The 13156-nt window shown below is 38.0% G+C and overlaps 1 protein-coding gene across 1 annotated transcript; it reads left to right on the top strand.

Moving 5' to 3' along the window:
• Nucleotides 1-361: 361 nt before the first annotated feature.
• Nucleotides 362-12911, top strand: AGXT2 (alanine--glyoxylate aminotransferase 2; the record flags this gene model as incomplete). The annotated part of the gene is made up of 13 exons (XM_010078136.1): nt 362-447; nt 881-1065; nt 1376-1499; nt 2608-2702; nt 3841-3934; nt 5011-5104; nt 6145-6245; nt 7334-7426; nt 8191-8323; nt 8863-8951; nt 10461-10610; nt 10884-10982; nt 12801-12911. Coding segments are annotated over 13 exons (1454 nt in total), but the record flags the coding sequence as incomplete, so codon positions are not given.
• Nucleotides 12912-13156: the final 245 nt, after the last annotated feature.

Here is a 13156-nt window from a genome sequence, read left to right as displayed (position 1 = left end):
TGAGCTCCTGGATCGTGCTCTTGTAGAGGATTCCTGCTCTTGCTGCTCCCAGATAAGAACTTGTATTGGAAACCAATACTTTTTTTAAAAAGTATTTTTCTGTCAAAATAAAATTTCATGTGAAACAGAAAACTGAGTTTTAGTAGATGAGAGAAGTGCTGCTTTTTTTTTTATTGACCTATTTTGCCTTTAGAAAGATATGTTACTTAATTTTCTCCCCTGAGAAGAAAATAACCTTAGACAAAAAGACCTCACACCGTGCTTTGACCATAACTGGTGTGTTCTGTGAACAAGCTCGTTGAGAAACTCCTTCTGATGTGCACTTTGATAAGTGTTTGATAATTCTCTTACTATTTTGTAGTTGCCTTTAGGCAGCAGAAATGGAAAAGCTCTGTCTCCACACAACCAAAAATGCCTCCTTGCGATTTTGTACCTGAAAAATACAAAGTAAGTCATGTATACTGCACTGAATTTGGTTAAGACTGCATTACTAGATTTGAGTGATAAGCTCATCTGCTAGAAATAGTTACTGCATTAAATATGATTATATAATTTGCTTGTTTGGGCAAAAACCCAATACTGTTACAACCAGGATATAACCTATAGATGCACCTGTGTGACAATTCTATAACATATGGCTTAATTATTGATTTGAAAAACTTTAAGTATTAAGATAAGTGCAAGTGCAGAACAGGAGTCTTACTTCAAAAACTGAATTTCAGAGGTTAGTAGAACCCTCTGTGTGCCAGAATTTGTTAAAATCTTAGTTCTGTGAGCAACTGCTGTAGACAGCTGTGTAATCTTATGTGATCCACTACAGCTCCACTAGTCTGAATCTTCAGAAAGCATAAATGGATACTGACTTTTTTATTCCACTCAGTCCTATCCATATGAACGTATGCAGAAGATTCGCGAACAAAATATTTCTCCCTCACTGCAAATGTATTACAAGAAGCCATTGTTGCTGCATCAAGGACATATGCAATGGTTGTTTGATTATGAAGGACAAAGATACCTTGATCTCTTTGCTGGAATTGTCACTGTCAGTGTTGGTCACTGTCACCCGTAAGTTTGTTATTGTTTGATATATATTATAAAACACAGGAGGAGATACCTATGTTGGTTTTGCTCTTCGTTGATCTGTGGCACTGTGAGCATAAAACCGGAACATAATTCACTAAGTGGTCATGTATGTCTAATATTAAGGTCAATATCCACTACATTTTGAAGAATTAATTTTGTCTATTTGTTCATCCATCTGGCAAATAGCGCGGTGTCTGTATTTTCAGAATTAATAATAGGTAGGTGTGTGCATGTATATGTACGTTGTGTGTGTTGAATTGAATCCCTTTGTCTCTTCTTGTGTTATATGCAGGAAGGTAACTATGGCTACCCAAAACCAGCTTGCTCGCCTGTGGCATACTACTAATATCTACATGCACCCATCAATCCAGGAGTATGCTGAAAAGCTAACTTCTCTTCTTCCAGATCCACTTAAGGTACTTTGCTTCTCGCAGGAGCAGGGGCTGGTAAAGGGGGTGTGTGTTTATAAGAAATATTTAATATAAAAATATTTATTAAATAAATGAGAGACACGATATCTCTGGAGAGAAGACCAGTATAGAGGCTATAGACTGCCGGATAAAGAGAGCATGATGACCCTCAAGGCCTTTTCTTTAGACCCAGATGTAGACAAGCATAATATCCGAAGCTCCTGTTCTGTTTGTTCTTTCCCTCCAGTTGTCACTGTGAAGGGCTGTTGCCAGCTTAAAAATTACTGAAGGAACTAAGAAGATGTTAACTATTCTTTTATGTAGCTAGCTTTAATTTGCTTGATCTCATGAAAATTAATAGTGAAAAATATTTGACAGTACTTTCTATAGTGAGGTTTACTGACACTTAGATACATAAACCACATGAATGTCATGTTTCATATGACCAGAAACAGTAAGAAAAATATTGTGTTTTCAGGTCAAATAAACTGGCAATAAAATTATATTGAGTTAGCAGAAAAGCATGAAGCTATTGCAGTCTTAAAAATTGAAGGAGAGTTTAAAAAAAAAAATTAAAAATGTAAAACATTGCATAGTTTAAGCAGTGTAGAGTCCCAATCGCTTCTGAAAATTAAAAGTGGTGACACTAGAATTTGAGCTGTTTCCAAAGCTCAGGACTTGCATTCTGGATATCCCCTTAATTCTCATTTGCTCCCAATAAGCAAGCTCTGCTTACCTCTTCTGTTCCACGGTTGTGTCTGTTTATGTCGCTCCTAGAGACATGCAGGGACACTGTACAGCCCTTTTTACCTGTGTGAAGATTGTTTTCAGTCAGTCATGCTCAGTTTGACCAAGATACTTTCATTTTTCTTTGAATTGCTCTTCCACCTTGAGAAAATCTCCAACTCTGAAAGATTTTCTGTACTCTGCCTGAGTAGATCAGCTTGATCGTCTTTCTTATGTGTAGTGTATGGGCAACACAAAGTTTATTGCAGTGAAGTCACCTTGTAGTAGTGATAGGTTATAGCTCATAGTGTTACTAAGTGACATGGCCTGGTGCCAAAGAAGGTGGTGGTTGTTATGTGCTATACTGATCCTGAGCATTCTCCTGCAGGTGGTTTATCTAACCAACAGTGGGTCAGAAGCCAACGATTTGGCCATGTTCATGGCAAGGCTGTATACTCGTAACTTCGACATAATCTCTTTCAGGTAATGATGACAGATCTTTGCAAAACTCATTTGTGTGTGTGATCGATCAGTCTGTCTCGGTTCTCCTAAACCATGAAGTAGTAGAGAACTCTTTTATCCCCGATCTGCTGAGGAGAATGCTATAAAATTATTTTACTTAAGAAGGAGGAGTAAAACAGGCATTGAAGATTTGATACAATATATTAGGACAAGTTTACATACAAAACCAAACCTGTAATTTTTGCTTTTGTTACTTAGAAAAGGGTCAAGTCTCTGTGCTAAGGGTGTGCTTTGGTGGATCTTCATTCAGAGCAAGCTTCAGCAGTTGCTCCTTTTTTCCTTCATTCCACCCCTGCAATGCCCCACTTTGTGGAGGTACAAAAGTACCTCTGGAATAGCAGTGCAGTGAACCACAGAAGGGAACTACTCTGTCTGAAAGCTAACTCTCAGAACGATTTTTTTGTTTTGTTGCCTTGTTTTTCTGCCACATCCCTGAACCATAGTTCACTGCACAGGTACACAAACGGCTCTTCAGGCTTAACGACAGACGTGGTGCAGGGGTGAGTGCTATGTAAATACCCATGTAAGCAGTTCTTCTCTTTACTATGCATCCCAGGAAACCTCAAATATTAGAATAAAAGGTTTTGTTATGAAGAGTGGTATTTTTATGTTATACAGTTTATCAGAACACTGGGTACCCACCCAGCTTGTATATTCTCAATAATGAACTTTGGCTTTGTGTATAAAACTGGCAGCAAACCACCATGTAGTTTAATGATTGGCAGCATCTGTTGGAGAGAGCAGCAGTTCCCAAGATTCAAAGAACAGAGATGTTTGCTCTGTAGGGCTCAGGTGCTACAGCAGAACTTAGTGAGGCACTGTCTGAATTGCTGTTGGTTCCAACCATTGTTCTCTTCTCCTCACAAACATTACCTCACAATTTTATCATTTCAAATTTCAGGAAACCAATGCAGATGGGCAGTCATGGATCTTCCAAAACCAGAGCAAAAATGGCAGTAGGAATCTTCTTGTTTTGAGTGTAACAATGCACATTTCCCCCAATAATTTGTAGCTCAGAAGTATCCCTTCTCAGAACTAATATTACCACAGCCTCTTCTTGGAAATGAGTGACGTTCATATGCTTGCTTTGTTTGCACAGAGGAGCATACCATGGAGGCAGCCCTTACACACTGGGATTGACGTCTATTGGTCTTTATAAGCATGGTGTTGCCAATGGCTTTGGCTGTTCAACAGTGAGATTTTTATTATTTTTCTTTGAATAGTCTGTATAACTGTTTATTTGAATATTTCAACAATTGGTATGTTTTCTGTCCTCAAAGTGCTTTATGGTTACTAACTAAACGACGATGAGCTGTTCCTGCTGTGTAAGTCTAAGGAGTCCCCTTTCCTTCTCCCTTTCCTTCTACTTAAACTAATTTGGAGCCAGGACAGCCATAGCACAAGTGGTCGTGATTTACAGTGCTTTCGTCATGCTTGGTGCGTGCATGGAAGTCTATGTAACGTGCAAAGTAATAATGCTTGGAAGCCTTTTTCTCAAGTTTGTTTCAGCAAATCTGTGCAAAGCAGCTTTCAGCTGGTCTGAAGTACATCCTCCTCCAGAATGAAAAAACCTATGTCCCTCGTCTCAGCAAGGCAGGAGACATAGCTGTTGGGGAGATCCATTGGGAATAAATGTCAATATGTTATCTCCCTGCCCTTGAGCAGATGCAAATGACTTTCCATCTACTAGAAGCTGGCATTGGTTACTCTGACCTGTGCTGGTGATAGCTCAGCCATAGCAATGGCTATAGGAAGGCTCCTTTATAGCAGACTCCCAAGCTGTCTCAATAAATGAGTTGCCTGAAGTCATGTCATGTTTTATCAGCAGTCAGGATCAGAAGGCTGGAGCTGCCAATTTCCAGCCTGTAATCACTCTACTAGATCTGCTTGACCCCCTGTATTTTGCAGATTTTTATCATACTTCGGCTATTGAAGTACTACCATAACTCTAGAAATGTTACTATTAATCTTAGATAACCAAAACTGCTGACTCACTTAAAAGCAAAACAAAGGAAATCATCAATTGAATGACTATTGCTGCAATAGTCTAAACTTGTTGGTTTCAAAACTGTCTCTGTGCTACCATTTCTTGAAGGGGAGGTTTGGTATGATTTCACAAGTGCTCTTCAGACAAGTTGCTTGAACTAGGCATGCCCTTTAATAGTCTTTTTTAAGTCTTTTTTTTCATTAGTCATTCCTAAGTATGATCAAAACATCTATTAGAAAGGTGCTGTGAAATTTCTGTTGCAATTTCTCTTATGCTTGACAGACAATGTTGCCAGATGTTTTTCGTGGTCCGTGGGGAGGCAGCCATTGTAGAGATTCTCCAGTGCAAACTGTTCGGAAATGCAGCTGTTCTGAAGGTTGGTCAATGGCAAAACATACTTGGTTTTTAGATTGGAGAATAGTAGAGAGTTGTGGAAATAGATTATATTTACCTCGTCAAGAAAGGTAGACCTCTGGTTAGGATTTGCAAGGGCAACCAAAGCAAATATTGCAGAGAACCTCATACACCTGCTTCCCACTGAGAAAAATTTTGGGCAGGTGATACCTCATACTCTCAGATTTCTTCCTAAAATCCCAGCCTTTGTTTCCAGCATTTCTTGTAATCATCTGGAAGCTGTGGAACTCAGTTAAGCACATCAGGAAGAACAGAAATGTTGATGGGTGTTTTCTGCAGTTTCTGAAGTTTTGACAGCTCTCCAGCTTTTGTTTTGGAATATGAATAGTAAGGACAACCTGAAGCCAGTGATAGGTAGAAGGCTTTATATGAGGCAAAGCATTCCATATGCAGCACAGTGTGAAAGCTCCTTAACTGCTCTCCTGTTAACAACAATTTCAGTGTTTTTTTTCCACTGTTTGAACAGGCACTCTTTAGTACTTTTAATTCACATGCATACATAAGAGGATGTTTTCTTCTTACCTTGGCCCCCTCTAGTGAATGGGAGCATTAGCTATACTGGTTGCTCTGTTCTTTATTTCAGTATGGACTGTTGCAGCTGTATTCTCCAGAATCCTCATACCTGCACTAACCTAACGATTCCTTATGTCTTACACTGATGTTTATTAACCTCTGAGAAAGTGTCTGCTTATTCCTTCAGCTGATGCAGGTGATTCACAAACACTTTCTCTAACCTACAGTTTACTGACCTGTATAATGTATAACATCATCTGGCAGCTTTGCCTTGCTGTTTTGTAACTGGCATTCCTTAGAGTATAAATGATTTGAGATAAAATAAGGAACTATCTCCTTTAATGTTTAGCCTTTTATTGTGTATTTGAGAAGTGATATTTACCATGCAGTCAGATAATACTTGTTACTTAGATATGTAATTTCTTGTTTTGAAGCTAGTTTTGTGTCATTTTAAGTACAATCCCTTTAAACTGTTTTCCCTGTAAACAGGTGCATGTCATGCAAACAACCAGTACATTGAACAGTTCAAAGATACCCTGAATACCTCGGTGCCAAAGACAATAGCTGGATTTATCGCTGAACCAATTCAAGTAGGTAGTTTGCCATTTCTTAGTTGTGGTAGCACAAATAGTGTGAAACACTCCAATCTGATAGTCCTTAGCTATTTTTGGCTTATTTTTATTATTTTTTAATGTCTTAAGCACCTTAAGTATTTGAAAGAATGGATGGACTGTCTAAAGATTTCATCTTTTGTCACTAATTTCAATGGAGCTAGAATTTTGCTCATTAAGTTAAATTAGAGAATCATGATTAAACATACACATTTTTTCTGCATTTAAATAGTGATGCATGGTATTGTTTAGTTTCTAATACCTTCTTCCAAATATCATACTGCTTTTCTCTTTTTCTTTTTTTACTGTTTCTGTAAAATTTAAATGGGTCCCCCTTCCACCTCTTCGCAGCCATGCTGTCCACTATATTTTTAGCAGCTCTCCAGCAAGTGGTGGTCACAGGATTAATTCTCTTGGTGCTTCACCCTAGTTTCAGAACTGCTGTGTATGTGGTTCTTAAATAGGAAGAATGGAGAATATATCCTGGGAACAAGAAAGGCAAGGGAAAAAAAAAAAAAGTGAGAATTGTGTCCACAGGGAAAGTTGGAGCTGTTCTCTGGTTTTGCTGTCTTCAAAGCTTGTAGATACTTAAGTCTAAGAAGCTGTTGCAGTCCAGGTATAGGGTGGAATTTCTGATCCAAATGAAAACTGGCAAGGTGAACAAAAATAGAGGAAACAATGTTTTTAACAAAGTAACCAAAGATGGGATATGAATTTTCTGTTTAACTTTGTCATCAAACACAGTTTCTGGGTTTCTCAGTGTGTAGGTTTTCAAGGTACTTGTTTTGGCAGTTTATCTTTAATTGACTTTGTCTTACAGTGGCCCAGTTTGTAGTATGGCCTCACAAACATCTATGCCAACACAAAATAACAGAAGAGCAGCCTGCCCTGTGGAATGGGAATGGGTGACCTGAGCAGGAACATTTTGAAGCAGTTTCACTGCTGAAGCCAGAAACTTGCTGTTACCTGAGGGCTGCTGGTATTTTTTCTTATTGTAGGATAGTCACACAGTGGAACTGGTGTTTCCTTGTCTGTTCCTGAAGACATTGTCCTTTTTGTCTTGGCAGGGTGTTAATGGAGCTGTTCAGTACCCAAGAAGTTTCTTAAAGGAAGCTTATCAGCTAGTACGGGAAAGAGGGGGTGTTTGTATTTCAGATGAAGTGAGTTTGGTTTGGTTTCTTTTTCACATAAGAACTCTAGAGTTTGGGGTACCTCGGAAAGTCATCTTAAAAAAATCCAAGTGAAGACAAACTGGAAGCCTGGAAATAATCTAAGTGAAATGCTATATGTTCTATAGCTTAAGTTTAACACAGGGCATCTCTCCAAGTATAGGACCCTCCCAGTTTTTACTGCCTTTATTCTGCTGTGTGGTATTCTGATTTTAGACACAGGTAATGTTAGTAGCAGAATTCAGCCCTTACCTTTTTGGAGCAGAAAATTTACACAGATGATATGCAGCTAATAAATGCCAGCTGTGATGTGAGCTTTGTCACAATAACACTCCCTCTTGTGAGCATTGTTGGCATACATAAACTCTAGAAGGCAGTTGATTGCTGTACCTCTGCAAATATATTTTATAAATAGAATTTCATTGGCTAAAGCTATATCAGTCATGGGATTGCTTTTGAAATGTGATAAGCAACTACATTTCCTCTCCGTTTTGAAATGGCAACTGAAGCTTACTTGTGCATCTCACCGTGCCTAAGATGTGGTGACATGTTATCTCTTCCATGTGTGAAAGAAAAACCTAATTACGATAAATAGTATTTTATGCAAAGCCGTCTGAGTGAAGCTCCTAATACAAGTTGGCTCCAGATGTAGTTGCAGTTTAATGCAAGTCAGTAACAATAGAAAGACAAGAAAAAGAAACCATTGTAAAATGTGAGAAGGGGATGGGGATTTATCTGGATTTTTCTTTTCAAAGGTACAGACAGGATTTGGACGGACAGGCAGCCATTTCTGGGGATTTCAAACACATGATGTAGTCCCTGACATTGTTACTTTGGCAAAAGGAATTGGTAATGGCTTTCCAATGGCAGCTGTTGTTACAACAAAAGGTATAAGTGTTCTGTTCTGCTAAGATTTAAAATAGAGCAATAACAAAATATACTATAATAATTACTTACTGGAGAGATGTGAGTTCAAAGAGCTGAGCTTTATTAATAATCTTTTGAGAAATGAATTAAGATTCTCATTACTCACTTGTGAGTAATGACTTTGTGAGTCATTGGTAGAGCTGGTAATAGATCCTGGAAATCCTTACTGAATTCACTATTTAACTAATCAGTGTACTGCGAGTATATAAGGCAGCATACGAGCCAGCTGCTTGATTCATAAAAATGACTGGCTGAATCTACTGAAGAAAATTTGTAGATGTCAGCTTAAGGGGACAGCTTAAAAGTCTGTTTTTAGCATCTGCTAGACACTATGGTTTGTGCAAATAGTCATTTTTTGGACAGCCTTTTTAAAAAAAAAAATCTTCCTTTTGCATTGCCTCCAGTAGAAGCAGGGTTGAAGCACAGCAAATTTAACATAGTTATATTTGCCAAACATGAGGCAACTGTAAGAGTAACCAATGTTGTTCTTTTTCTTTTAGAGATTGCAAGTTCCTTGGCTCAAAACCTTCACTTTAATACATTTGGAGGAAGCCCTTTGGCCTGCGTAGTTGGAGCAGCAGTTCTTGACGTATGGGGAATGTTATATAGATTTATATATTCCACAATGTTTCTTCTAGCAAAAGATTAAAAATGTTTACATTTTTTCTTACTATAAAGTTATATGTGGACAATTTTTAAATGACTGTATAAAATGCATAAATGTATGCATGTATTATGTATACATGGCCAGTGTGTAGGAAAAATTGCTGATTAGTTCCACTGCAAAATTTTCATTCCTCTAGCAAGGATAGGAGTCCTCCAGTTATATTTTCAGAATCATCTTTCTTTTTCTCCCTTACATTCTTTACTTTGTTAATAAAAATGGAGGAAGGTAGTTGCTCAAAACCTTAGCTAGCTCTTTTGTAGGGCTGTGCAAATCCTCAGCTAAACCAAATGTATTCTCTGACACACAAGCTTAACAAAATTGTTTTAAGTCTGCAGCTTTTACCTTATGCCTAAAAAGCCTTAACGACTAGATAGTTAAAAATATCTAAGGTCAGAATTCCTTTTGAAAAAAAAAATCCCTCATGAAAAGACAATAGAAAAATTGCAACGTATTTCACTTATCCAGCAGAAAATCAGTCAGTGGGCAGTAGGTACCTATTTAATTTGTCTTGATTGAGTACAGACCATTTGTTTGTGAATCTCACTTCATTACAGCAGACACTGTTTCTATTCATGTTACTTTCCTCAGTGTTTTGGGGGTTCATTTAAGCTATTTTGTAAAATAAGTTGATCATATAAATAAAAAGATTTTGAAAAACCAGTTTACAAATAAGGAAGTCCGAACCCATGTTTTGGGTTTTTTTTGGCTCTGAAGTAACTTGGAGCTTGGATCTTAAGTAAGTCCAATGAGGTTGTCAGAGTCAGAAAGAAAAAAACTGAGTTGAAAGAAAAAAGGGGGAAAAAAAAAAGAAGAAAAAGGAGAAGTACCCACTTTAACTTCTGTAATTGTGGGGGTTTTTTTGTTTTTTCATGTGAGTTTTATTAATGCAAATATTACGTTCCTAAAATAGTTTGTGCACGTCAGTGCTGGTATCTGGCTGCATATCAGAACTTTGATTAAGGAGAGCAGAGTAGGAAACCAATTGTGATTAAAAAGCATGGTGTTGATGAATCTAATTTTAAAACTCAGGTTGTTCCATAAAAGGCTGCCTAATACATATAGGTATGCCTTGTCAAATTATATTCTTCTCATGATACTGAGAAGGAATTAAAAGATTTTGAAAATAATCCAGCTCATCAGGTATTTTTCAGTTATGACAATATGTGAGCATGAATTACTGAATTATGTGTATGGAATAATAAGTAAAATGTGAAAAAAAATGCCACAGCAATATGAAAATATTATGTTCAATTGTACTCTGATGCCATCAGAGGATTGTAAGAGAAGAAAAATATAAGGACATTAGTAGTGAAGGAACACAGTCTGCAAGGAAGTGAGGTAAACATAATGTGTCATCAGGTAAAATGGGGATTAACTAACTGTATTGGAAGCTTTTCCTGCAACACAGTCATTGTACACCATTTTAACCAGGCTATTGAAGAAGATGGTCTACAAAAAAACAGTGAGGATGTGGGAACATATATGTTACTGGAGCTGGCTAAACTACGGGATAAGTTTGAGATTGTTGGAGATGTCCGTGGCAAGGGACTTATGATTGGAGTAGAAATGGTGACAGATAAGGTTAGTGATATATTTTATGCCTGTCAATTTACAGTGCTGTTGAAAGGTATATCACATTTTATTTGTTGAAATAATATGAAGATTTTCTAATAAAAAATAGATAGTGAAGATACCTCAATTGCATAAACTTATCTTAGAAAGCAGATAAATATGCAGCTAATGTTTTCAGCCAGAGATGGGAGTGGGATTTATTGGAAAGACTGGAATATATCCATCTTTTTCATAGAACTTATTTAGAATATCCAAGTGAAGTGTAATGTTCACTTTCCTTAGGACAGTCGCCAGCCTCTTCCAGCTGAAGAAATCAATCAGATCTGGGAGGACTGTAAAGACATGGGGGTTCTGATTGGCAGAGGAGGACTCTATAGTCAGGTATTGAACCTCTGGTTATACAGAAAGCTTATTTTCCATCCTCGTGAACTACATCCCATTTCCCTCAAGCTAAATTAACTTTATTTTTGTAAATAAACTAGAAAACATATACTCTTAGGAAGGATCTCTGTTTAATTTTGCATAATTTACGCATTGGGCAGGAGCTATTTGTTTCTTTTCAGATATGCTGAACTACCTCTAAGCTTGCAGTTTTCCTTTGGAGGGACAACTTTCCCTCTAAAATGTACTGTAATCATAGAATCATAGAATAGTTTGGGTTGGAAAGGACCTTAAAAATTGTCTAGTTCCAACGTCCCTTCCACTAGACCAGGCTGCTCAAAGCCTCATCCAGCCTGGCCTTGAACACCTCCAGGGTTGGGACATCCAGAACTTCTCGGGGCAACCTGTTCCAGTGTCTCACCACCCTCACTGTGAAAAATTTCTTCCTAATATCTAATCTGTATCTGCCCTCTTTCAGCTTGTAACTGTTACCCCTCATCCTACTGCTACACTCCCTGATAAAAGAGTGCCTCACCTTCTCTCCTGTAGGCCTCTAAATACTGGAAGGCTGCTATAACGTCTCCCAGGAGCCTTAATGTGTGTAAATTAGAAGAAATCAGCAATGTTCGGGTCTGCTAAGTTTTTGCTGCTGCTCAAGTTAGCACCTGACCTGTCGGCACAGAAATAACTTTGGGTTTGCTAATTCTTTAATTCTGGAGATCTGGTAGCATTCCACCTGGATGGTAATTAAAGAAAAAAAAAAAAAGTAATTAATAGCAGGTTCAGCAATGCAGCACAAAAGTGAGAATTGTGTGTGAACTACCAACTGAAGATGCACCATGCTGCACCTCGAGCACTGTGTCACCAGCTTACAGCATGTGAGTTAATAGTAGAGAACTGTCTCAGGGCTGGTCAGGTCAGTGAAGCCTGGTGACATAAAGGAAGCAACTTCTGTATGAGAGAGATGGATGACTAATATCAATAGGATGTTGCATCCATCACTTCATTGCTTCTTCCACAAGTCGCTGAGCAGAACGACTCAGAGTATAGTAAAATCTGATTGTGTATCGCTAGAGTGCTGTTCACGAGTTTCTCTGTCAGATGGGTGCTGTAGGTGGGAAAGACCATTATTCCACTCTTGCTGCGTAAAGTCCTGGGACACGAAGCCAGAAAGCTTAAACTGAAAGTTTAAGATTCTTATGGAAGTTAAATACTCTTGAAAACATTATAATGTAGATCAGACATTTGGATTTAAGTTCTTGCCAAGTTAAACGATGCATATTTCCCTTCCTGATGAACATGCATTCAAGCTATAGTGCCTTAACTGAAAGTTAGTATTTAGTGATTCTTTTGTAACACTTGATCTTAGAAGCCTATAATATAACAGCAAATCAGCTGACACAATGCAAGGCTGCCACTCTCCATAGATACTGCTTTTCCCTATGGCAAAGCTGCTGCAAAGGAAAATACACGTACATCGCTGTTCTCTCTTCGTGCTAACCCTTGCCAGGTTTTATACTAGCACTGTATGAAGTAACAGAGCTGCAAATGTGACCTACTCTAGACAGGTCTCTTTTGGAGGAAATTGATTTGTCACAAGAGTGGAGTAGGGCGTTGGATGCAGACAAGTCCAAAATTGCCCCACTTCAGAGTGCGTTTATCAGAAGCCTTAGTCCCTGCTCTGTTGTTCTCTTATATATTATTTTTCACATTTTTAGATTTTTTTTAGGCAGGTGGTACGTGCTGACCTAGATGGGCTGCTAGAAACTGTATTCTTTCCATAAAATTTTAAGTATTTTTTTGTTTTTGTCTCCTCAGACATTTAGAATTAAACCTCCCATGTGCATTACTAAAAAGGATGTCGACTTTGCTGTGGAAGTATTTCATACTGCTTTACAGAGACACATGGAAAAAGCAGCTGCAAAATAGATGTGATTTGTTTCCATATATGAGATGCACACAGAACACCTGAAACATGCTATCCAGACTTGGCACTACAATGCATAAGAGATTATACCCTGAAGATGAAAAACTTGTTCAGTGTCATAAGAGTGGTCTGACAGATCCAGTGTTTAATAAAGAATATGTTCTAATCTGCTTTGTAAACAACAGTTCAGTTCTGCAGTGGTGTCCTGTATTAGCTGCACACCTGTGCTAGCATTAGTACACAAAAA

This window comes from Pterocles gutturalis, unplaced genomic scaffold, assembly GCF_000699245.1.
Source record: "Pterocles gutturalis isolate BGI_N339 unplaced genomic scaffold, ASM69924v1 scaffold31563, whole genome shotgun sequence".
Taxonomy (NCBI): domain Eukaryota; kingdom Metazoa; phylum Chordata; class Aves; order Pterocliformes; family Pteroclidae; genus Pterocles; species Pterocles gutturalis.
This window is presented reverse-complemented; position numbering and strand designations above follow the sequence as displayed.